Source organism: Juglans regia, chromosome 12, assembly GCF_001411555.2.
Source record: "Juglans regia cultivar Chandler chromosome 12, Walnut 2.0, whole genome shotgun sequence".
Lineage (NCBI taxonomy): Eukaryota > Viridiplantae > Streptophyta > Magnoliopsida > Fagales > Juglandaceae > Juglans > Juglans regia.
The window spans coordinates 23391737-23417361 of record NC_049912.1 but is presented as its reverse complement, the minus strand read 5'-3'; the positions used below and the strand labels follow the sequence as shown (position 1 = coordinate 23417361).

Here is a 25625-nt window from a genome sequence, read left to right as displayed (position 1 = left end):
GTAAAAGTGATTATATATAATAAAACTATTTAAAAAAAATAGGATCGCTACTCTTCATTCTACATTTTGTCACTAATCGTCACATTGGCTAATATAGCACATTTCAAATGATGTTATATACGTGTCACTTAAAAAAATAATTAATTATGAAGTGTAACTAAAGATTATAAAACGTAAGATGATTTTTTTTTATTAAAAAAAGACACCTTCATGGATTTCATTAGACCCACCGGTAAGCCAGACCCTGACAGAAAAGCCCATTACAGATATAAAAGTCTGATCTAGTTTGGTCTCACCTTATCCCCCCATATATCCTCACTGGACACAATTTGCCCACATCAGCTTAGCTTACATGGCTTTACACGACTGCCATCATCCCTCGCTCTTGTTGCTCACTATCTATGCAGCCTTTCCACTCCCCCCAACCCCCCCCAATCCAAGAAAACCACCACCACGAACCTCAGTACAAGAACTTAGTTCCCGAACCATGGCAGCCACTGCAGCCTCGTCTGTGGGCTCATCTTTCTCTTCATCCTTCCACACCCTCAAATGTATCCGCTCTAAGCACTGCCCATCTCACCCTCCTCAAATCAGAATTTCATCAACCCGCATGTTAGCATCCATATCTAGTTCTTTCAGGCTCGAACAGCTTTCAGTCTGCGGCATCTCGAGCAAGTGGCGGCTTCTGAGGTTTTCAGCTGCTGTTGCTCAGGAAGAGGTGGCAGTGACAGCTGATTTAGAAGAAGGGTTGGGAGAGGAAGTGTTGGATGGAGAGGCTGAAAGTCCTGTGAACACTAAGCTTTACTTTGGGAATCTGCCTTATAGTGTGGACAGTGCTCAGCTTGCTGGCATTATTCAGGACTTTGGAAGCCCAGAGCTAATTGAGGTAATCGGCGTGCGTATTTTCTTAGTATTTAGGACCCAACAAGCTTGTTCTATCTCGTTTATTAGCCTAATCAGATCATGCCTCAGTTTGAAAATAGATACAGTGCTGCTGTAGTAGTTTCTTAACGAATTTTTGTTCATTCTGTAACAAGTGCTATATATAAAGCTAGTGGCATGCAATGACGGGAGAAAGAGACTAGTTTGTGAATGTGATCGGTTCCCTCTTGCATATAAAGCTAGTGGCATGCAATAACAAGTGCTATATATATTCCTCTCGTCTCATCTCAATGATTTGCTCCTGGTCTTTTTAAGAGAACAGGAGTAAATAGATCTCTGTCATGGTTTTCTGGTTGTGAAGTGGAATGAGTGGAATTTTCTTAAATATTCAACAAGGATTGGAGAAGGACGTTAAGATATAATTTAAATAATTAAATAACCCTATCTATTAGCTTAAACTTTTGAGACAACTGGTGTTTTCAACTTCAACCTGGTCAAGATGGAAATTTAATGCTGCAAGTCCTCATCAAATGCCTTCTGAGGACCCTCAATCCATACAGTTGTTTCTTCTCTTGTTTTAGTTTGATAACACCAGCACTGGGATACCTATGTATTAGTTTCACTATGTCCTTACTGATTGATACAAATTGTTATAGGTTCTGTATGACAGGTACACTGGGAGAAGCAGAGGATTTGCATTTGTGACCATGAGTAGTGCTGAAGATTGTGATGCTGTTCTTCAAAATCTGGATGGAAAAGTAAGAAATTGTGTGTCTTTTCATGTGTTTTTATGCATACATATATCCGTGTATTATTAAGGCTTTGTTTGGATAATCAACTCATCTAATTATTACAACTTTTTTATTTAAATAAAACGTAATAAACAATCTAACTTTTTCAAATCTCGAAACAAAAATAATATTAAAAATCTATATTTTAATAATATTTTATTCAACTTTCAAGTCTCGTTTCATCTCAACTCACTATCCAAACCTCCCATTCTTGAGGCACAAATAATTTGATTGTTTCAGTTCTTCTTTCTTTTTTTTCTTTCTTTCTGTTTCACCAGAAGAATTTGTTTGTCACAGGAATATATGGGCCGAACCTTGAGGGTGAATTTTTCGGACAAACCTAAACCTAAAGACCCTTTATATCCAGAAACTGATCATAAGCTTTTTGTTGGAAATCTATCCTGGTCAGTCACGTCGGAGAGTTTGACACAAGCATTTCAGAAGCACGGAAATGTGGTCGGAGCAAGGGTTCTGATTGATGGAGAGACAGGAAGGTCGCGTGGTTACGGTTTTGTATGCTACTCCACAAAATCAGAGATGGAAGCTGCACTCGAATCTCTTAATGGAGCGGTAATTAGTCTCTCTTTCCCCACATCTTTCCTGAATCTCTTGCACATTCATATTTTGGTGTTACAAATTGCTCTGTTATTTATTTGTTGGCGTCATAGGAGCTAGAAGGAAGAGCAATGCGTGTAAGCCTGGCTCAAGGAAAAAGATCATAAGATGAACAGCAGAGTATTAATTAAAGGCAGGTTAATGATCAAACTTCCAAGTCCAATGGTGCTCAAGAAATGAAAAGGATGTGCTATTTGGCTATCAGAATCTGTGATTGTGAAATCAAATGATGGTTTGTGCTAATGCTAATCGTGATCACGTTCTGCATAGCTGATAAAAAAATACCAAGTATCATTATCATCGACTCATGCATGACAGATGAGGCTGTATAGCAACAACTGCATAAGAACATTTGTGGGTTCCTTATCCTGGCCAAACAAGTATTGTATCTAAGAAATTGGAAATCTTATTATAGTAATTAGTATGAGGGGCCCATTTTCGCTTATTATTGTGCCATCTCTGTAAACCTTAAGTATTGTTAAGCTTGATTTTACATGGGTTTCATTCACAAATGGTTACGTTTGGATGTTGAGATGATCTGTAAATAATAGTTAATACTTTGTAAATATTAGTAGTGAATTGTTTATGAATAGTAGTGAAGTAGTCTGATTACCAAACACAGCTACATATGAATAAGCATATGCTAGCTTAAATGGAAGCAAGGAAATAGTGCTGCTAGCTGCTGCCCAACATTGCCAAATGCCAATGTTAATTTTGTGTTGGGTCAGCAGCATTTACGAAAGGTAAATAAATTAAGCTTCTCTTCAACAAAGTCAGGAGAGAAAAGCAGACTATTGATCAGTGATTATTGTGGTTTTTTTAATGTTGTTATGGATACAGCAGACACAAATGTGTTAGTAATAAACACATGGTCATGAAACAACGTTTGTAATGGCTAATACGACAGGCTTGCAAATTAGTAAAAATTGAAAAAAAAAATATATAAATTTTTGCAATAAAAATGATGTCACGTCCAACTTCCAATAATCTTGTATTCATCACAAATTACACGTGTACAAAAGGCAGTTCGTGTAGAAAGGAGTGGTACAGGTACTACTTTTTTGCAAAGACTAGTAGGATTCATTATCCTTCTACTATCTTTATGGAATGATAGAGATTACTTTTTAAATTAAACACCTAATTCTTTTGTTTTGGCCCCATGATTAACGAAGCAAAAATTTAATGTGCAGTACATAAAATAATTATTTTGATCAATCATATCAGTTGAGTGCACAACAAATACATAAAAGTAATTATATATAGTAGAACTCTTAATAAAGATATAACATCTTCAAAGTTCAAGCAATCAATGAAAATAAACCAAAGAAACTAATGATCAATGGTTAGTGTTTGTGTCCAATGTTGTTAGCTGTTTTTTGGGCATTCTGTCACGTTGTTGTTGGCAAAGCAGACACATTAGCATGCTAGTTTTTGTGGAACGTTCGTGAATATGCTTATGCAAAAAGATTCAACATTATCGTGCACGAGTGTTGGGAAAAAGGCATGGATTTGTGACGTAACTCCATAAAAATCTCTTTCACCCAAAACAATGATTTCCCTTTTGATCAAAATCATCCAAAATTCTGTGTCTTTCTTTGGTATAGCATTACACAAATTCGAATATATAGGACAATCTTCTAATTTTATAAAGAATATTTTCCTTATTCTCATATTCCCTAAAAAATTTCTAAAGAGATTGCTTTTATTTTCTGTATCCATATTGTTTTATGATCATTTTCTAAATAAGTGTACCAAATTACTTCACCCTTTTATTTAGGAAAATATATTTGATGAGTAATCTTTTAAAATTCTTCAATTTTTAATTTTTATTTGATATTTTTATGATAGAAAATGATGCATTCACTGAGGATAGATCCCATAAAAGCTATTGATTTTTTTTAAGGAAATATTTTTAAATGAATTTATGATTTTTTAAAAAAATATATATAAAGTGATTTAAAAAATACTTGAAAAACCATAAAAAAAAGTGCATTTTGTATTTCTTGATAGAAACTCTCAAACTATCTCGGTAGTCTAGTAGTACCTTTTAAGATACAATAACATGGTACTTTCATCCTATCGTAATATATTATTTAATAAAAATGATTTATATACATATTAATTTTGAAAAATGCTTCTTGAACTAAGAATTGTAACCGACAATCTTATCAATTATATTTTTTTATTTAATAATTAAGAAAATAATTATTAATAAATTTGTATTTTTAAAAATATAGAAAAAATATAAAAAATAAAATAAAAAAATAAATTTACACTCATCAATCCACTCTCTCGTCCGAATAGCATTGTCCATTAATTTTAATAATTTTTAAATAACAGAATATGATTAGTCTAGTAGTAGAGTAGTCAAAGTTATAAATAAAAACTTACCGAAAAAAGAAATTAAGAAAGAAACTTTATAATAAATAAAATAAAATAATAAAAAAAAAGTAAAAAAAGAAAAGAAGAAAATGGCGTGCGTACAGATGGATACAATAACACGAACAACAAAACCCAGCAAAAGCACAAAAAGCACAACCCCTGGAGAGAAAAATCCTCCCCAATATCTTTCACTCTCTCTCAAGGTAATCTTCTCTCTCTCTCTCTAAAGCACAGCCATCTCTTAGATCTCTATGTTTGTATTGACTGATATTGTATTTCTGTACGTGCTCTGTTTGCCAATCTTAGAATACCATGTAAGGTTTTGTTTTGTGGTGGTGTGTGTTTCAGATCTTCAGGGGCGAGGGGGTATTGGATCTTCTTCTAGGGTTCCGATTCGGAAGCTGCTTCTTTTTCTCATTTAGGGTTTTTGGGGGTTTCGAAAATGGCCTCGCCGTTTACCATTCCGGTCACTGCTAATCAGGTACCTGCTATCTCTTAGCCTTCTCTCTCTCTCTCTCTCTCTCTCTGGGTTTTAATCTTCTCTCTCTAATGGCGGTGGTAAATGGGTCAGGTGGGGACCTATTTTGTGGGGCAGTACTACCAGGTTTTGCAGCACCAACCCGACTTTGTATACCAGTTCTATTCCGAGTCCAGTACCATGCTTCGTATCGACGGCAACACACGCGAGACCGCCACTGCAATGCTTGTATGCTCTACTGTTCTCTTTTCTCGCTCTCTGTTTTTTTTTTTTTTTTGTCATTTCCTTCCAATTTATATTTTGGGTTTTATATTTTCTTTCTTGTTTTAGAATGAAATATATTGTAACTGGTATTACTGGGTTGTTTGTGTTTAACTATAATCTTATTTTTCTTTCGATTTTTTTAGAATTAGTCCCTGGTATGTTACATGATTTTTAGAATCAGTGATAACGTCCAATGCGGGTATGTTGTCCCTTTATGTGGTATCGTTTAATCTGTTGAGGTGCTTGGAGTTGGCATTATGGAGATGAACTCTACAAATGTTTGATCCAACCATTTTTTTTTCTTTTACAATGGTGAATGCATTGGTTATATAAATATCGAGAAAACTCTGGACATTTAGTAGCAGTAATATGTCATGCAATGAAAAATAGAATAGTATGTCATGACCATATGCCATCAATTCCTGTTTTATCATTTGGTCCAGGCATCCAGCTAACAGAGGGACAAAATTGCTAATTTTTAAAGAGCTTTTGTTTGGCTGTATTCAAATGTGCCACGTACTCATTTACCAACTTTCATTCCTGAAGTAATTGATTCATCATAATGATTAGTTAGTACTGAAATTTCCTGGAAGCTGTGATATTAAATGGTACTAGTTTTACTTGACTTTGTAGCTGATAATTTTTACTCCCACTAGTGTTTCCCTGATTTAATAACAATTCCATATTAATGGGCTATATTCTCTCGCGATTCTATTTCTCTGTTCTGATACCCCCTTTTTGTTTTCTGTGTCATTTATGGCTGAACAATTAATAGAGCTCTTATTTTACTTTGCCTAATTTTATTTCTTTTGGCAGCAAATCCATGCACTTGCTATGTCACTTGGTTATACTGGAATTGAAATCAAGATGGCAAATTCTCTGGAATCTTGGAATGGAGGTGTTCTTGTGATGGTTTCGGGTTCAGTGCAAATTAAGGATTTCAGTGGAAAGAGGAACTTTGTGCAGACATTTTTCCTTGCGCCTCAGGAAAAAGGCTATTTTGTGCTTAATGACATTTTTCACTTTGTTGATGATGAACCAATTCACCACCATTCGGCAGTGTTATTAGCCCAGAGTAAACTCGATTCCAAATTAAATGCTCCTACCGCTATTTCAGATCCAGGTAATGGTCGCTCTACCTAATTTGTGGGGATGAAGGGTTCTCATCGTCTTAGGTTGTAATGATCACAATCCTATGGTTCAATTAATTGACAACGGAAAGAAGTTTTTGATTGTATCAGAAAAATCATTGTATGAAATCTCTGTAGGTATACATGTTGAGCTTGCTTTTATGCTTACACAAAATTTGATAATGAAATACCATGAATTCTGTTGTTGTTGATGTGCCAGATATGATTAGTAATGAGGCTTATACTGCTTGTTGTAGTTTTTACTTTAAATTGTAAAGTTTCTGGCTACAGTTCAATATAAAATTGTGTATGCATGACCAATATCCGATAAGGAACTGCTTTGGTAACCTTCATTTGTAGAGATACTAGAAAATTTTCCTCCATCCAATAATTGAGTGAATTAAAATGATGGTTGTGGCAGTGTCCAATTATTTGCTTGGTGGCGAAGTCCAGGCAAGAGAGTTTGTGGCTCCTACAGAAGTAAAAGAAAATGGTATAGTTGACGATTATAGTTTTGCAAATCAACGATTGCAGCAAGTCCCTGATTCTGAAGACATTCTGGAGTACAATGCTGCGGAAGAGGCAAATGGTTTACTTCACAATACTCTGAATGCTGTAGACCAACTGCCTTCTGCAGTCGAGGAACCTGTTGGAGAGCCCCAAAAGCACACTTATGCTTCTATTGTATGTACTAAATATATTTAATACTCATTATGAGGATCCATTTCCACACGGGACTGATTGTTTTTGCTTTTTTTTTTCGAAGTTACGAGTAGCCAAGGGACAACCTGCACAAATAGTTGCTTCACAGCCTTCTGCTAACAAAAGTGCACCTCTTACTTCAGAGTGGGATCATGCATCACAGCCCACCACTCAGCAATTGGTTGTGCCAACAAATACATTTGAAAGGTTTGTAGCAGAGGTGCCAGAGGAGGTACCCACGGTGGAAGATGAAGGTTTGCTTTCTAATACTCCTATTATGCATTTCCGTTACAGCATAAGAGTATCAGATTTTCTTATTTTTTTTTACAAGTAAAATAACATTTTATTAAAACTAGTAAATAGGCATAGCCCAAGTACACAGGTTGTATACAAACAACATACACCTAGTTACAAATTAGGAGCTAGAAAATGGTACAAGAAAATCATTTGAGCATGCTCCATTAAAAACACGAGCTGAGGCTTAAAGAAATAAAGTATGGAAGAAGAAACTTCTAAGCTCATCTAGAGAACGTTCCTTATCTTCAAAGCTTCAACCATTCTTTTCAATCCATAGACATCACATGATACATAGAGGAACCATTCTCCATACATCCGCAATATGTGAATTGACCCTATTCCTTTGCCAACAGGCAAACAAATCAACCACCCTTTTGGGCATCACCCTTGCAATAGCCATTCTATTAACAATCTCCACCCATAACATCCTTTCTACCTCACAGTGAAGTAAAAAGTGATCCACCGACTCCCCACTCTTCTTACACATATAACACCAATCCGTTATGACAAGTTCTCAAATTGTCCATAGTCTAAATTTTCCCAAGAGATACAGTCCATCCAAAGAAAGCAATCTTAGGTGGCACCTTACTTTTCCAAATGCACTTCCAAGATTTTCTTATTATTTTTCGAAGTTCCTTTCTTGCGAAATTGGATAAGACCTCATCTGTTTGCCATTGCCTTCAGTGATATTTTTGCAGCATTTATACCAAAAAAAAAAAAAATTTTTGGAGATTTATTTGATTTTATGTGTGGATATTTGTAGACGAAATCAAGTCTGTTTATGTGAGAAACTTGCCACCTTCTGTTTCTGCTTCTGAAGTGGAGGAGGAATTCAAGAATTTTGGTAAACTCAGTGATGAGGGTGTGGTCATAAGAAGTCGCAAGGTTCATCTCCTTTGCATCTTTATCAGCTGTTTTATTGCCTACAAGCATCAATGATATGAAGCAAAATATTTATTATGTGCAGGATGTTGGTGTTTGCTATGCCTTTGTTGAATTTGAAGATTTGACTGGTGTTCAGAATGCTGTCAAGGTCTGGATATTTTTAGAGAATCCGTGATAAATAATACTTTTTTTTTATCACGAATTCATATACTATACATGAAAAAAAGCTTTAAATTTATCTTCTGAAGTGAGCATAGTTCTGGCATGTTCTCAACTTGGTCGACGATGTTCCAATTCTCAATTTGCATCAGCTTTCAGATACTATGTATGTGTATATATATATATATTTTTTTTTGAGTGTCTTAAACTTCCAAAATTCATTAATCTAATCTATATCAAGATCCTTAATTTCTATGATTAAAATTCTTTATTTTCCAGATAAAGATGTTTTGTTTTTGGGGATTTCCCTTTTTTGTTCTTGTTCTTCTTTTTTATTTTTTTATTTTTTATGCATCTTATTACTTGTAAAAATAAGGAATTTCCATAATTTTGTTGGATTTGTGTATCTTTTTTGTTGTGTTAAAGTCTATTCGATTTATATGTCTGTAGGCGGGTTCTGTTCAAATTGCTGGACGACAAGTATACATTGAAGAGCGGAGACCGAACAGCAATATTCCATCTCGGGGAACAAGTATGTATTTTGTTGTCTTCCTACTTATGTCTCAAAATGGCCCCAAGTCCTTTCATTTATGAATTATTGCATCAATACTACATTCCTGATGGTGAGCTATAGATTTGATGAGGTGAAACCTGAGGTGTCTGGCATCACCTGCAGGATTTCAATTTTTTTTTTTTTTTGGGTGGGGCATGCTATTTAAATTTTACTGTGATTTTTGTGATTTACTAAAAAGTTTCTGTGGATCACAAGTGATCTAGTGAACTTTGGGTGTGGCCTTTTTTTTTATAAGTAAGAATATTATTAAGGATGAATGTCTAGGTGAAGCTCGAGTACACAAGACATATACAAGAGTAACCGCCTAGGTCGGATGAAGAAGAAATTGTAACACCCCAAGTAAGCCCAAGCCACATCTAGGCCCATATTCCAAAAAAATAGTCAATTGTACAATTGGAGCCTCATTGGAGTTATTATAAAGAGCAATAATTTCTACCTCCCAAGGAATGTGACATCCAATACACCATCTACACATTAGTTAATATGGGATATCACCGAAATAGATGCAAGTCATGAACATAAGTCCCATTGAAATCTATAGCTGTTGTCCAAAGAAATAAAGTCTTGAAAAAGAAACTTTTGAGATCCTCCATGGAACGATTCTTGTCATCGAAGTTCCAGTCATTTCTTTCCCTCCAAATACACATAAGGCAAATAAGGACCATCATCCAAATAGCTGCAATTTGTTGCCAATAGACAATGTCTTTTGCATTAGTTTTGCTTGCCATATTATGCTTTTCTGCATCATAGTGTAACTATCTTGATGATGGTATCTCACCTGGCCTTTAGAACGTAATTTAGAAATATTCAAGCTTTGTTACTTTTTTCTTTTTAAAAAGAAACATTTGAGCTTTGCTTTTGGTAAATTTATAATAGCCTGAAATAATAACATTTGAAATATTCGTGCTTTGTTACTAATAAAAAGATAAAAAAGAGAATTTTTGAAATTTATCATAGCATGTATAAATTATAATCACTGATAAAAGAAATATTCGTGCCTTGTTGCTTTCAGCAAATCACAATCTCTAAACATAACATCAGTTAATTGTAAACTTTTATGAACAGGGAGGGGCAGGGGCAGGGTTAGCTACCAAGCAGAGGCACCCAGGGGGCGTTTTGGATCTCGGAATTTTGGTAGGGGAAGTGGTTATGACGGAGTTGACCGGGACTACAACAAACCAAGAGGAAATGGTTTCTATCGGCCAGGTCCCCGGCCAGAGAGGGGGTTGCCAGGACACCAAGTATCAAGAAGTGGACAAATTCCCCAAGAGCCATTTAATTAGAATTTTCGAACAAGAAGAGTGAAGTTTCGATAAACATGCAGCTTCGCACATTCACTGTTGTCGGTTGGAAATTTATGATATCGATATTTTCAGGAGTCGGCCATGTTTAGATGTTTTGCAGTATGAATCACATATCTCGTCCAAGGGTCCCTTGATACTTAATTTTTCTCTACCAGGAAATTATTATAATTTAACGGCAATGTGTTTGCAGTTTTGAGCTCTTAATCCGGTGAATCTAGCATTGTTTGTCTTACTGATCCTGAAGCTTGTTGAATTGATTTATTCATTTATTAATTATTTCTATGGTCTTTACATTATTATTATTCTCTTCACCTTGCAACCCTTTTATCAGTTGATTCGCTTTTGCTGAAGCGATATTTGAGCGACACGATATCGGAAATGAAAAACTCTAGCTGCAAGCGGCCTCGTGCAGTCGCCATGCAAACGGCTGACGTGGAAAATTGAAAACGGCGTCGTTTTCAATTTTTCATGTTTTCGCCGTTTGCATTTCCCCCCATTTCCCCATTTCCAATTCCTTCTGTGTTTCGAGAGTCTTCGACCCAATCCCCCTTCCTCTCTCCGTGAACCTCTTTGTTTCCCACCCCACCAGTTGAAGCCCACCACAGCCCTTCCTCTCCGTTTCTCACCCCACCAGTCGAAGCCCTTCCATTGTAGCACATCGTCTCTGTGTAGCCCATCGCAGCCCTTCCTCTCCGTTTCTCACCCCACCAGTTGAAGCCCTTCCATTGTTGCACATCGTCTCTGTGTCGCGGCGCGGCGCAACCAGGCGAAGATCCAGCGCCAGAAGCCCATCGGGTTTGATTTCCACTCTAGCCCATTCGTCTCTGTGTTGCGACGCGGCAAGGCGAAGCCCTTCCACTCCGATTCCTTCCTTCCTCCCTCCCTCCTAACCCAAACCCAAACCCAAACCCAGCCCATCCCCTTCAACCCAAAACCCTAACTCTAGCCAATATCCCTCATCCCGAAACCCTAGCCCTAACCCAGCCAACCCCTAACCCTAACCCTAACCCTAACCCTAATCAGCCCCTTTCCCTCATCTTGAAATCCTAGCCGTGACCCAGCTCATTAAGGAAGACGGAAGAGAGTCGCCCCTGTCCGGTCCAGGTTGAAGGCAAGTACACATCATTTTAATTCCTTTTGTATTATGTTTTTTTTTTATCGAGTTTTTAGTTTAGAAAAATCCTATTTGGCAAATATCAAAATATTAAGTAAGAGTTTGGTATGTTTTTTTGGGTAGAGCATGACATTTATTCATGCAATGCTGACTGGTGTTATAGATTGCTCACAGTTGGTGCAAACTTAATATGTTTCTTGTTATTGGCTTTGTGGTAAGACACTGCATCTGATGGGCACTATAGTTACACATGATAGGGTAAACATCTCAAGTTATGCTCTTAAATTGTCCACTTGAATGTTTGAGAAGTTTCAAGCTCTGTGCAAGATGACTTGTAAGGAGAGTATGGGATTTGGCTCAATGGTCTATAGGACTGTTAGATAGCATCCTGCGCATGGATATATCCACCAACTTTTTTTTAATACTAAGAGATGTTATTTTGGGTCTTTAGTTCTTCCTGCTTGTTGGAGTAATTAATGTTTAATTTTTTTCTCTTGTTGTTCTAAGATCATATTTTATTACGCTTCTCATGATATTTAGAATTTGTTGTGGTATTTGGATTTCATGTATGTATTGGAGTCATTGATTTAAGAAAACATTAATTTCTTTGGTCTATATGCATGCATGCATGGTAGGACACATTAGACTTCGAAATTCAAGGAAATTATTACTTATATCCCTTGATAAGAAAATTAATAATGATAATGACAATTCTTGATAGGATGTACGGGTCTTTACAAATTATTCATTCAAGTAGTACTCATATATATTATCATGATGATATTTTTAGAAATTCATGCATGATTGGCCTCCATCCATGAATGCATATTTCGATCAACATATTTGATTAATTTCCAATTCAAAGACATGAGTTTTAAGATGCTACAACGCACTTAATATTATTTTATTATTGGTGCATGTGAATTAGAAATAAAAACATGATACATATATATATATATATATATATATGAGTAACTTTAATTATATACGAAAGAAAGTAGGTACTGATGATCATGATCTACCCCTAAAATGCAATGAATGTCTTGAGATTCCTGACATGCATGTTTGCTAATAATTGTACAAGACTACATGCATGCATGCTGATTATGATCATCAAATTAAAGATTGTTCTCATCAGCTTGGTCGCTAAGTTATGCAAATCATTAAACAGTACTCTTGCTAAAAAGGTGAGAAAAAATAATATAAATGAGATGCATAATATATATATTTTTTATAAGTAAATGAGATGCATAATATATATCTTGTTGATTTGATCTGATCCTTTTTGTTCGATCTGGTTGGATTAATAAATGGATGCATGCTAGTCGATCAACCATCAGTTCATTTTACTGTTGGACGTGACTGCTAGTTCATTCTTGCTATGCGTCGTGCTTTTTTTTTTCAGTGCTTCCCTTTATGTGTGTCTTTTGATATGTGTGCCTTTCATTTGTGATTCTGGTTTATGTTAGAATGTCGTCATCATCACTGTCTTCTTCATCCTTTGGCAAACGTACTTTGGCATCGCCCTTATGCTTCTGTGACGTGGAAGCTAATTTGAGATACTCAAATACTAAGGCAAATCCTGGACGACCCTTCTTAGGGTGTCCAAAGTACAACACGAAGGTATTTACAGGACTTGATTTTTTATATTAGTATATTGAATTGATTAATATTACGTACGTCTAACATTTGAATTGTTTTTCTGTGCAAATATAAGGGATTACCACACTGTAATTATTTCAAGTGGGCAGATAGTGAGCAAGACATAGAGCTAGAAGAAAAAAAAAATGAAGTGTCAAGGAAAACCGAGGAAGAGCTCCAAAAGAGACTTAGTGATATCGAAAATAAAGTAACTGAGCTCCTTAAGATAGTGGATGACATCAAGAAGATAGAGATGGTGCTATATACAATATCTGAGGAGGTCCGGAAAAAGGAGTCGGTGCTTCTTGAGAGAGAAGCTGCCCTAAGGCGTTCACGCACGTTATCTCGGATGTACTTTGCTGTTGTTGTAGTTATTTTTTGCTATTTATACCTTTGGTAGTGGTTTATGTTACATCTTATTCGGAAGTTGTAGGTTAAGTGTTATTAGTTAGTTAGTGTTATAAGTTATTAGTTATTTAGTGCTGTAAATCAAAACTGAATTATTAGTTAAGTGTTATTTAAGGTGTTATAAGTTATTTAATTTGTATAATTAGATTTGTATAATTAATATAAGGCCTTAGAAGTTATTTAATTGAAAAAGCCACCTGAATTGTATGTACGTGAATAAGCATTTCAAGCACTGGTTGGCCAACAACCAAATCCAATTGACCATTTGAGTTTGAAACCTGTAGCATGGCAATTTCGGGCATGGCAATTAGGGACTTACTCAAACTTCTTGTTTCACTACTAATATTAATATAAGTAACAATAATATCTGCACACCCAGGTATAAATAACCGTGAAATAGCAATTCTTTTGAAGCTATGTGAATATAACAAAGTTACAAAAACTGGTACCACCAACCTTCCTACTTACAATATAATTACAAAAACCTGCAACAATTAAATTAAAACCTTCCTTCGTAGAAAATACTTACAAAATAAATACAAGTCAATGCCACTTAGCATGCATAAATGGTTCAATACATTATGCTTCAATACTACAATCTGTGAGTCATCTGGATGCAAAGAATGCAGCTCCTGTCTTACGGGGTCTATACATGCATAATCAATACATTAACCTCCCCTGTTGCCTTCACCACTCTATACGGGAATCACCAAGGTTGGCAATGTAAAGGGTTCCACTACAAATAACACCAACTAGAGCACATGACCCAACGGCTGCAATTTGTGGCTTCAATGACCATTGTTTGGTAACAAGAGACATAAAACCCTCTTCTGTTGCTTGAAATGCTTTCCGTATCACATCCATGGACATTGATTCTTGCTCTGCAGTGAACCCTTCATATAATAAAAATTAAAAAAGATTCAGAACAAGGACTAGCTCTTCACATTGAAAAATTAAACCTCTCCAAAAATGCTAACCCCCCAAAAGTTCATCCATCACAAAATTCAACTTTATTTTCTTCCATATTTAAACAATAAGACCATAACAAAGGTATCTATATATTAAAACCTCCCCAAAAATTAATAAGAGTACCCAGTAAGTTGGCCCGTTCGTGAAAGCTATTTGTGGGCTAAAATTCAAGTATGTATGATCTGGAAAGAGCAAGAAGAAGCTCATGTGATGTGCGTGAACCAAGCATTAGATATGTGGATCCATTGAATCAAAGAAGAGCAGAAATTATTGGTCGTTTAATGGTTGTGAACCAAGCTATTTCAAATACTGATTGAATAAAATAAAAAAAAATGTATTACATGGGAATGTACCTGCATCATAGTTCTAACTTGCTCTTTGGAGGGTGGATCAAAATGCGGTCCGGTCGTGTGCCATCGACCCCAAAAAAATCTGTTAACATTAATATGAAAATATTAATGTCATTTAAATATTACAATTAAATTGTGTTAAGTTTAGAAACATTACACTTTCTTGGCTACCCATCACTGTTTGTTGGTGTTGGATTCCACTACTGTCAATTACAGAGCTGTCTATAACAGTCTGTTTATAAATAACAAAACACTTAGTAAATTGTGAATGGATGAAAAGTTACCATTTGAATTTGGGCAAAATCATTATTTCGCTTATAAATAGATGTATTTATGATACCTGTACTTGTTCAGGATTGGTGATATCCACTTCAGATTGCCCAAATAAATTCCTGCGCCTGCCAATGACTAGTGTATCTCCAACATTGGAACTCTCATCTCCCTAATAAATAACGTAACAATTAAAAAAACTTTTTATAAGTTTACATTATAAAACTACAAGACATTCACACGTTAAAGGAATCAAACGGTTATTTTTAATTATCCCAATGTTAAAACATTCACCTGTTTGGCTTTCCCCCTGGCTTGAGCTTTCTTCTGTTTGGCTTTCACCTTTCGTATGTTTGTCTCCATCCTGGATGCTCTTCTCAGAGATGGGGGTCTTCCTTTCCCTCTGACAACAAGTGGACTCTTGACTTGTTGTGAACCAGCAACTGTAGTTGTGTCCATTGTCATATAACCAGCATTCGAATCTGTTATAGGCAAAGAAATGTTTAAGTATGACATCATTAAAACAACAGAAATTAAGTACTTTTTTTTTTCTTAGAATTCATAAGTAGGAATTAAGTAATTTTTCTTCAATAAAGAAGATAAATAGACTAAACCTGTTTGGGTCAAAGATCTGTTGCGTGTTTGCTCTCGATAACATTCAGTCATCTCTTGTATCCTCTTCTTTGCATCTTCGAATTGCTCATTAGAATCCGCCGCATATGTAATCATCCCATAACACATATTCAACAGAATTGAATATCTATTACCATTTGGCCTCTTATCCCCTGCATCATAGCTAGTGCGGTTTAACGTGTATCTCCTCTTAATGTCCTTCCTCCATCGGTCTAGAATGTACCAGTGTGGCAATGTTTTTATACCGTTAGATTTGAATACGGCCAAAATATGCCTACACAGAATCCCCCTCATCTGAAATAACCCACATGAACACTTAGCATTGCAGTCTTCTTCACTAAAATCCACTGAATATGTAACCATTTTAGTGAACTCCTCAATACGAACTTCATCTTCTGCCAAATAATTCTTCTTTAAACCATCTGATGTAAGTAGAGATAGATCCAAATCGAGCACACCTATTACTTGCTGCTGAACTTCCCTGAATTTTGCGTTAGTGTACAACTCTTGGAATTTCTTTTCAATTGGAGATCTAGATATGCAGGGAATGACCTGGCTAAATGACTGAAATTCTGCATGATTTTCATTCTCAATTTTCTTCTTCAGCGCGTTGTCAAACTGGTCGACAAATTCCTTCAAGTTTGTCTTTGAATGAACATAACCATCAAAAAAAGCATTCATACTCTCGCTGCGCTGGGTTGTACTCATTCCAGCCCAAAAATGCTCTTTCAGGAAAACTGGTACCCAATTCTCACGCTCCGCATATAAACTGTTCAACCATGCATTGTCATTTAAGTCATATGTATTAATAAACTCGGCCCAACATTTCTCAAAATCCTCAATAGTTTGTGTGTCGTACACACATTTCATCAGTTGAGTTTTCAGCCCACTTCTATATGCAGCATATGACCCAAGTTTCTCAGGAACTTTCTTCAGTATATGCCATAGGCATAACCTATGTCGAGTTTCTGGGAAGACAATAGCAATTGCATTTTTCATTGCTCTGTCTTGATCGGTAATAATAGCCTTTGGAGCTATACCATCCATACACTGCAACCAGGTTTGGAATAACCATGTAAAGGTCTCCGTGTCCTCACTGGAAATCAACCCAGCTCCCAAAAGAATCGACTGGCCGTGGTGGTTTACACCAACAAATGGTGCAAATGGCATCCCATACCTATTCGTCAGGTATATGGTGTCAAATGTAACTACATCTCCAAAATACTGGTAGGCTGCCCGACTACGTGGATCTGCCCAAAAAATATTTTTTAACCTCCCATCATCGTCTAAATCCATCAATGCAAAAAATCCGTTATTCTTGTACTGCATCCTCATAAAATAATCTTGAAGTGCTCCAGCACCACCTGCACCAAGTCGTAGATGTCGTGCTTTGTCAATGTAATTGTGACAATCCTTTTCCAAAAATGGGAGGTTCTCAAAGCCACCCGCTCCAACGACAAGAGATCCGTAACTCTTATTCAATCGGATGCCAGCTAAGTCGTTTGTGTCTAGGACTCTTTTAACAGACTCACTCACTTCTCTGTTACATCGAAAGAAGCGGGATTTCATTGGGCTGAGGCCATGATTATGTGTATTGTGCACTGTTGTCAACCGCATCTTTCCCTCGACTCTTAAGGCATTAATTCTTGCCTTACAGTCCGTTTTTCCCGTCGGACGTGGGTTGGCGAGATTAGAACTCTTAATTCGGGCCTTCCCTCCCCGTGCACAACCGAGGGTCACATATCTCACACTCTGATCCTCTGACCTTTCACTCCTTTGTGTCATCACCCCAAATCCACATTTTTTACCATAAAGCTTATAATAGCTGAACAAATCTTCAAACAAATTGAACTCCATCCCCGATTTTGGTTCCTCAATGATATCATCACCATCTGACGATGGCACTACCTGTGGTGTACCGGTAGTGCCATCGTCAGTTTCCCGTTCATCTGATCTATCCAACAAAATTTCTTCATCTACTCTAGCAGAAGTACATGGCACTTCAGTTTGTAGACAATCAGGTCTATCTTCTTGACCAACTTCTGTACTCGTTGCAGAGCTTCTAGCGATAAATGGCCTCGAAGGTCCCATCCCAAATTGAAATGAGTAACCAACGTTTTGCTTAAAACAAAAAAATTAAAACATTTAATTTGTTTCAAAATTAATTATCTTATAACTAAAAATTAAGAAGGAAGTTGAAAAACTACCTGAATGTTGCTTGGATTATTGGTTCCATCTGGATATGGCAAGAAAGCTGGTGACCATGCAGGCACTGGTCCAAAGTAACCGTGCATGTAATGTTGATAGTTTAGTAGACCGCTTTGAGAGATGTCCTAACATAAAAATAATAATAATAATATTAATTAGGATTTTAAACATTGAGCCGCAATTAAGAATTTTAAATCTGGAAATAGCATACTGAGTTTGACGGATTTGAGCTAGATGGTGTTAACGGAGATGGGTGTTCTTCTCCTTTTCCCATACCCTGTACAAGTTGTTCAATATCCAAAGTCAGTCTTTGATAAGTTATCAGGAAAATTACTTTAATCAACCAAGAGTGAAGACTAATATTGTACATATTTCTTAAAAGGAAAAAAATAAACTAATCAAAATTTGCTTAGCATCACATAAGATTTACACATGACAGACATGATTTATTGGGCCTAATTAATTAACGTCCATGCATACAGAGTAAATTATATATCTTTGATGCTTGCAAATACAAATATATTAATCAATTCAAACTCTTCTAATTTCTTCAGTCAATAGGTAATGGGAATTTGTCACCTTTTATATGAATGCACTTAAATGTCGTTTGATGCAAGTTAAGTATGCATTAAATTAACTAATTAACAACCCAATTTATTTATTTATTTATTTTAAATGTAAGCTTTAGGTCAAGTACATTCTATGAACATATCACATTACCATACACGTTTTATGAAGTATGCACCAAGGATTATGATTTTAGTGACTATGAATATCTTGAAAAAAAAAATCTGAGTTGTTTGATTGAAAAGATTGATGTCATATGGAAAAATTTATGAGTTTGGAGTATGGCTTAGTCAATGCATTTTGTAGTGGTGTGTTTCAAGCTAGGTTGTAACATAGAAGAACCGCGCCTCGTTTGTTTTAATAATCTCATTTTATCTGTAAAAACAAACTAGACTAATTTAATTTGTTAATTTAACAAATTAGCAGCTAGAACTAATCTTCCACGAAAAACACACGATATTTCATTGGGCCTTTGTTCTCATAATAATTAAACCACAATATTTAACAAGGAAATTAATTTTTCAGCTAACAAATTTTCACATATCTAACTCTATGCAATGCAAAAATCTTGTATTTAACAATATCAAATCTAAATCACAACATGAAAAAAAAAAACTAACTAAATCACTATATGTTGTGGAAGAAAAAAACCAAGCTGTGGAAGAAAAAACAGCTAAATCACCGGCAACGGAAGAAAAAAAGGAAACTGTGGAAGAAAAAAACAGCTAAATAAATCACAACAGCAATGAAAAAAAAAAACAACTAAATCACAACATGAATTGGATGAAAAAAACCAAGCTGTGGAAGAAAAAAATCAGCTAAATCACAACAATAATGGAAGAATAAAAACAACTAAATCATAACATGGTTAATTGTTTATCAGCAAACCAAAACATTTAATCAAAATGCAAAGTGAAAATTTCATATTCACAGATGAAGATGACCCACGGTGCGACAGTTTGGGGACGAAGATGACCCACGAAGCTGACCCACGAAACCGACCCACGAAGCTGACCCACGAAGCTGACCCGAAAAGCTGGCCCAGTTATCTGACCCGGGATGATGGCCCACGAACCTGACCCAAACGAAGCCCACCAAGTTAGCCCAAACGGCGCTCCGCCTTGACCCAGCCCAACGCAGACCGGGGTAGCTTTGGGCACCCAACGACGTTCGATTTCAACTGCAGACCAAAACGACGAAGAAGGCCGAAGCAGGATCGATTGTCTGGTCTCCTTCTGGTCTCGCACGGCTCACGGACGAAAACGAAGCGGGAAAATGATTTCTCATCCCAGTCTGCTTTTCATCTTCGTTGTTTTGTTTTTTTTTTTTTTTGTTTTTTTTTTAAATCAGTTGACGTGGCATAACGCCACGTCAGCCGACTGCACGCCGTCTGTACGAGGCGACTGTGCATAGCAATATTAATCCGAAATTGGCCCACTAAGACGGTTTTTAAAGAAGTGGGACAAAAATATTTTATAAAAATAAACTGATAAACTTATATGGTTTTATATAATACCTAATTATCTTTACAATCTAACGTATTATATCAAATATATTAATTTGTGAGTTTATTTTTATGAGATTTATTTATATTTTTCTTTTATTTTTCTCCGAAGTATTTCTCATTGTTAGTAGAAATGTTGGAATGGCTCCTAAACGAAGGATGTTCTGAATGATGGTTTGGTCTCTATGCTAATCATTTAAGCTTATCCTCGACCCTTTTGTGTTGTACTAAAATATTCCAATATGTACAGGATATGAAATTATTAGATATTCTCATAAACTTCCATCTTATCCTAACATGTCAAGCAGTTAGTTGAAATTGCTTATATAAGCATTTAACTTTGATACGACGTGTTCATAATCTCAAAGTACCTAATAACAATTCGATCTATGCATCATTTTTATCTTTGAAAAGCATGTTTTGATCTCAATTATCCCATATTCCATATTCATCATTCCATCTTCGTATCCTCTTCTTGCAGTAATTCGGCTTGAGAACGTGACTGTGTTTGCAGATCAGATCCAAGGGGTTTTCAAATCAGCACAGTGTGCTTTTCTGAGCACAAACTTCAGCCTTTTGTCAACATTTTTCCGATCATAAAATCCTAGACATTCAAACATTATGCAATTTCATGGCTTCCCTCAAAACCATATTCTACAAGAGCATGTAAGTTCCTCTCTACGCTGATACATTTAATATCACATCTTCAGGATCTTTTTTTTTTTTTTTTAAAAAAGGAAAGAAAAAAGAGGAACATGATACGAGCATTATCAGTTATTTTGAAGATGTTTGGTCTCCCTCTTTAAGTTTTCCGACCATCCAATTATTTCACATGCTCCTGCAATTGATGTCTCCAATGATGGCTTAACATTTTTAAGTTACAAAAGTAGATCATAAATTGTTGTGATTTTATAACATGGTGATCAATTCATTCACTATTTTTTTTTAATGACTTTTCCCACTTAAAACTCCTTTCCATTAATTCATCTATTTACTTTGTGAGGGAGGCTGCTCCCCGTGTTGGGCTGAAACACACGCAGGCCCAGCCCATGAGGCACCAATGGGTCTCGGGATAGCCCGACAAAAAGGAATCGATATGAAAGGATAGGAGGGATCGGTCCTGAAGGGCGAGACCAGACCAGGAGGTCCATAAAGGAGTGGTGATGAATCACGCATGAAATACAAACTACTCAGTCAGAAAGCCTGACACTTCTACTAACCAACAAGCCGTGTATGCAAGGGCAGGAGTGGTCACTGCCTTAGGTTATCGACGGCCGGGCAGGCATGGAGAGTGGGCGTGCCAGATCAAAACCACGCCACATTTAATGATGGGCAGGGTGAACACGCCACGACCTGGGTCTAGGTTGGTCGGAGTGGCGACGATCAGGCATGACAGGCCTGTAGATGGCACGACACCCCCCCTGGGCGGCCGGACTTGAGGGTCTCTATATATACTTTTCTAAACTCCCAAAAACTTGCACTGACTTAAGTATCGGAGGTGCTTCTCATCACCCCGAGCTCCCATTTCTCTTGTTCTTGTAGGATCTGAACGGGAATTGTGAAGTTGCTCGGACTGCGAAACATGGCATCAACATACTTCTTTCTTTAATTTCTTAATTTAGATAAGACTTTAAGCACTAAAAAAATATTCTTTCAATTATCAACCTTTATAATTGGCAATTCTTGAATCGTATAAAAAATTCTTAATTTTTTAAAATAGACATAATATTACAGCAACCTTAAACTACGATCAGTAGGACTGCCCCATTTTTTTTTCTTGGATTGGCTAGATATAAAGTCCCTATATATATATATATATATATATATATATATATATATGTGTGTGTGTGTGTGTCCCATTTTGAAAACTTTTTCTCAATCTTCCTTTACAGAGGAAACATACTCGAAGCTCACTGACCATGATATATAGATTTCTTCAATAATATAAATTATTGGTACTTTCAAATTAAACCAACTTATTTGTATTCAGGTATTCATTGACAAAATGTTTATTTCTACCCACTGATATCTTATAAACACTACAAAAAAAAAAAAAAAAAGGTAGTTATGATGAATTATTTGCGACGACAATGACTTTTACAATGAAAATTGACTCATTTGGATAAAAAATGATCATTTTCGCAGAATATTATAACAAGCTACAAATTAAATAAATTTTTTTCTTGTAGTGAAATTCTTTATATTAAGTTTTTAACCTTATTTTTTCACAAAAATAGACAATTTTTTTTTTTTTATGCTTGCCAAACAAAACCAGATGATCTATATCAGCCACATTCTCTCATGTTACCAAACATGAAAAAAAAATTAATAAGATGATTAGACCTTAATGAGTTTATGGCAGAAGCTAAAGAAACAAGCACACTAAGTATTCGAAGAAAAGTCTCAATGGAGGCAAAGCTCTTTCATTCGTATTTCTTGTATATCTCATTCACACTTTTACATTGCATTTTCAATCCATATTTAATACCAAGGAGAACAATCTGATTACAATTTTGATCATACGGTGTACAATTACTCAGTTGGTTATATGAGAATGATCTTCTAGATATGAGAGAAGTGCCATATATATCCTCATTTGTGCATGCATGGAAGATTCCTTGTGAAATGATCTGTTAGGATATTTGAGTGCTGCTCACGCTTATGGGAGCAATGATCTGTTGCAGTGGCTGCTGCATGAGAATTAGGTGGCTTAATATATATAGACCTTAACCCGACCACCCTCTTCCTAAATTAAGCAACCCTCGAATGCAAACCATAATGCAGTTGGGAAATTGACTCACGACCAATCAAACAGCAAAAAACAAATTAAACTCTCTGGTCAATGGTAACCAACCAAACTCCGTTCTTTCTGCTGTCCCCTAATTAATTCTCATCGCTTAGCTACCCTTATTGATCGGCCTCCCTCCCTCTCTCTCTCTCTCTCTCTCTCTTTTCCCAGCTCTCAAAATGCCATGCACGTTCTCTCCCTGACTTAATTTCATGCCCATCAAATATCCCTCCCTCGCCGACGTCGTCGTCTTCCTCTCGATCGGACGCCGGCGATCGAGCGGACTCCGCTGCTCACGGCAACCCCAACACCTTCTCTACTTTCATATTCCCTGCCCAACAAAGAACAATATTTGATTTGTTTCTCTGAGATCCTTTTCAACAGTACATATATATAACTCATATATTATGTCAACCATTTTAGCACCGTTCCAGCTCCTGGAACTCAATCTCATATCGGCACAAGACCTCGCAAATGTATCGCGTTCCATGCGGACGTACGCTGTGGCGTGGGTCCATTCGGACCGGAAACTTTCGACCCGGGTGGACTCTCAGGGCGATAACAACCCCACCTGGAACGACAAGTTCGTCTTCCGCGTCGACGACGAGTTCCTCCACTCCGACACCTCCGCAGTCATGATTGAGATTTACGCCCTCCACTGGTTCCGAGACGTCCACGTGGGCACCGTCCGTGTCCTCGTCGGTAATCTCATCCCGAACCTTCCCCAGTCGCACAACCAAAACAACAACCAGGTAAAGGTCGGAATGAGGTTCGTGGCTCTGCAGGTCCGGAGGCCATCGGGTCGGCCACAGGGGATTCTGAATATCGGCGTGGGGATTCTCAACAGTTCCATGAGGAGCATGCCGTTGTACTCTCAGCTCAACTCCTCGGGGGCTGTGGGATATCGCCATCTGATGGGCGAGGAGGACTCCCATCTTCAAGGCAACGGTTCTCTTCAGACGGCAGTTTCGAAGCCTTCGATAAGGCGCACCAAGAGTGACACCAGCTCCATGATCGCATCAGATCTCCGGACGTCAGAATTTCGGGCGGTCCAACAGAAATCCAATCTAAATTCGAGCTCCATGGTCAACGGCTCTGAAGTGGGTCCAAAGAAAAAGAAAATATGGTCCAAAGCAAGTTCGTTGATCAGCGGCTCGGAAGTCGGAAGGCGTAGGAAGAACAAGAACAAAATAGAGTACAGCTCCATCATTAGTGGCTCCGAAGTTTATGGCATGGAAGCTCCAAACATGGGTAAACTCGCAAAACCTTACGGGAGATCAAGCTCGGTAATCAGCGGCTCGGAAGTTGGATGGGATCCAACACCGAAGAAAGGCCGGGAAAAGGCTAGTAATGGCAGACCGAGTTCTGTGCACAGCTCGTCGGAAGTAGCTGCAGATGTGTATCCGACGCCGAAACGGGTGGTATTAAACGCAAACCCCGTGAAAGAAATCGACAACTCGTCTGAGTCGGAGGTGGAGAAACCAAAGGTGAGACTGAGCACTCTTGAGAAATCGGGTTTCGACTTGGATTTCGGGGCCCCGAGAAAAGCCACAACTCCCATGCACCCACGTATGACTCCCAGTCACGCACGTGCGACTCCAAAGCATCCACGTGCGACCCCGGTCCACCCCCGCGCTAGTGCTACCGCTACGCCCATGCGGGCGAAATCCTTCCACAAGTTCAACGGGCTATTGGAGTACGCAACGCCGCGAAGGTCGACGGCGATGGAATATGCCACCACCCCACGCAGGTCGACGAGGGCGTTCTTGACGGAGTCTGAACTGGGTCCTTCTCCGTCGGAGGTTGCGGCGGAGATGGCGAAGGTGCAACGACTGGACGAGGAAGGGAGCTCGATCATTGGCGGGGCGCCCAGTATGGATGAGAGCGTGGAGGGGCTACAGTCGAAGCTGGAGAGGTGGCGGACGGAGCTCCCGCCGGTGTACGACCGGGGCAATGAGTTCTCGAGCATAAGGTCCAGTGAGAATCGACACTCGCGGCGTAACACCGACAGCGGCAATGGATTGTTCTCGTGCTTCAGCAACATATGCGGGTGTCAATGTCAGATCGTTTGCGGTGGAGATCATCAACCGACGGGTGGGTCGACTGTCGGGTCGAGGAAGAAAGGTAGTGCCAGCGAGCGCATCCGCCGGAATACCTCGGCCGACAATGTATGCTTTATCTGAACGGAAGAGTCTCGATCAGTTAACGAACAAAGAGATTTGCTTTTGCATGCATGCTGATCATGGGAGCACGCAAAATCAACGTAGGACTAGATTGAGGGTCTTGGATTTTGATTCATGCATGACCGCGTACTCACGTACGTAGCTAGAACAAATATGCATGGAATGGAATTGGGAAGTTTATGAGCATGCATGGGCGGCGCAGGATAGGGTATTGAAAGTTAGTAAGTATATATCAACCTTATTCAAGAAGATGCAGATTCAAAAATCCAAGCTGGATAATCCTCCTCAGCAACTCTAGAAGTTTCTACATTTTCTTTCCTTTTCTGATTGATTCTGTTGTAACAAAATTCTGCAGTTTATCTTTATTTTTCTGCACTACACACTTACTGCCCTCATGTCTATATATAAGAGGTGCAAGGTTCCTTGTAATATGCACTGTGAGATTATAGAATGAGGAATATTAGAGAATGTTTTCTGCTCTTTTTATTTTGTTGTTATGGTATCAGAACTGCTAAGAATAGCAGTCT

The 25625-nt window shown here is 37.6% G+C and overlaps 5 protein-coding genes across 5 annotated transcripts; 4 read left to right on the top strand and 1 right to left on the bottom strand.

The window, feature by feature from the left end:
* Nucleotides 1–305: 305 nt before the first annotated feature.
* LOC108981095 (28 kDa ribonucleoprotein, chloroplastic-like) lies at nucleotides 306–2883 on the top strand. The gene is made up of 4 exons (XM_018952175.2): nucleotides 306–886; nucleotides 1539–1640; nucleotides 1971–2243; nucleotides 2342–2883. Exons 1-4 carry the CDS (start codon nucleotides 353–355, stop codon nucleotides 2393–2395), a joined length of 963 nt encoding a protein of 320 aa, XP_018807720.1. The 5' UTR covers nucleotides 306–352; the 3' UTR covers nucleotides 2396–2883.
* A 1904-nt stretch (nucleotides 2884–4787) lies between these two features.
* On the top strand, nucleotides 4788–10754 carry LOC108981086 (nuclear transport factor 2-like). The gene is made up of 10 exons (XM_018952166.2): nucleotides 4788–4873; nucleotides 5019–5151; nucleotides 5242–5376; nucleotides 6229–6535; nucleotides 6964–7226; nucleotides 7309–7498; nucleotides 8305–8426; nucleotides 8509–8574; nucleotides 9036–9117; nucleotides 10225–10754. The coding sequence occupies exons 2-10, from the start codon at nucleotides 5113–5115 to the stop codon at nucleotides 10440–10442; spliced, it is 1422 nt and encodes a 473-aa protein (XP_018807711.1). The 5' UTR covers nucleotides 4788–4873; nucleotides 5019–5112; the 3' UTR covers nucleotides 10443–10754.
* Nucleotides 10755–12847: 2093 nt separating this feature from the next.
* On the top strand, nucleotides 12848–13778 carry LOC108981106. Its single transcript, XM_018952191.2, has 2 exons — nucleotides 12848–13200; nucleotides 13295–13778. The coding sequence occupies exons 1-2, from the start codon at nucleotides 13048–13050 to the stop codon at nucleotides 13616–13618; spliced, it is 477 nt and encodes a 158-aa protein (XP_018807736.1). The 5' UTR covers nucleotides 12848–13047; the 3' UTR covers nucleotides 13619–13778.
* Nucleotides 13779–14313: 535 nt separating this feature from the next.
* Nucleotides 14314–18142, bottom strand: LOC108980588 (protein FAR1-RELATED SEQUENCE 5-like). The gene is made up of 8 exons (XM_018951560.2): nucleotides 18056–18142; nucleotides 17213–17969; nucleotides 16593–17098; nucleotides 15830–16493; nucleotides 15510–15697; nucleotides 15286–15387; nucleotides 15117–15177; nucleotides 14314–14519 (listed from the first exon to the last, which is right to left on the bottom strand). Exons 1-8 carry the CDS (start codon nucleotides 18140–18142, stop codon nucleotides 14314–14316), a joined length of 2571 nt encoding a protein of 856 aa, XP_018807105.2.
* A 4906-nt stretch (nucleotides 18143–23048) lies between these two features.
* On the top strand, nucleotides 23049–25625 carry LOC108981079. Its single transcript, XM_018952154.2, has one exon. The coding sequence runs from the start codon at nucleotides 23323–23325 to the stop codon at nucleotides 25096–25098; it is 1776 nt and encodes a 591-aa protein (XP_018807699.1). The 5' UTR covers nucleotides 23049–23322; the 3' UTR covers nucleotides 25099–25625.

Coding starts and splice junctions, on each gene's coding strand:
- LOC108981095 (XM_018952175.2), top strand. CDS start 353: ATGGCTTTACACGACTGCCATCATCCCTCGCTCTTGTTGCTCACTATC. Junction 1,641..1,970: donor TTCAAAATCTGGATGGAAAA/GTAAGAAATTGT, acceptor TGTTTGTCACAG/GAATATATGGGCCGAACCTT. Junction 2,244..2,341: donor TCGAATCTCTTAATGGAGCG/GTAATTAGTCTC, acceptor TTGGCGTCATAG/GAGCTAGAAGGAAGAGCAAT.
- LOC108981086 (XM_018952166.2), top strand. CDS start 5,113: ATGGCCTCGCCGTTTACCATTCCGGTCACTGCTAATCAG. Junction 6,536..6,963: donor TACCGCTATTTCAGATCCAG/GTAATGGTCGCT, acceptor TGGTTGTGGCAG/TGTCCAATTATTTGCTTGGT. Junction 7,227..7,308: donor AGCACACTTATGCTTCTATT/GTATGTACTAAA, acceptor TTTTTTTCGAAG/TTACGAGTAGCCAAGGGACA.
- LOC108981106 (XM_018952191.2), top strand. CDS start 13,048: ATGTCGTCATCATCACTGTCTTCTTCATCCTTTGGCAAACGTACTTTG. Junction 13,201..13,294: donor GTCCAAAGTACAACACGAAG/GTATTTACAGGA, acceptor TGCAAATATAAG/GGATTACCACACTGTAATTA.
- LOC108980588 (XM_018951560.2), bottom strand. CDS start 18,142: ATGCACGGTTACTTTGGACCAGTGCCTGCATGGTCACCAGCTTTCTTG. Junction 17,099..17,212: donor ACATCTACGACTTGGTGCAG/GTGGTGCTGGAG, acceptor TTTTTTGGGCAG/ATCCACGTAGTCGGGCAGCC. Junction 15,388..15,509: donor CCAGGGGGAAAGCCAAACAG/GTGAATGTTTTA, acceptor GTTATTTATTAG/GGAGATGAGAGTTCCAATGT.
- LOC108981079 (XM_018952154.2), top strand. CDS start 23,323: ATGTCAACCATTTTAGCACCGTTCCAGCTCCTGGAACTCAATCTCATA.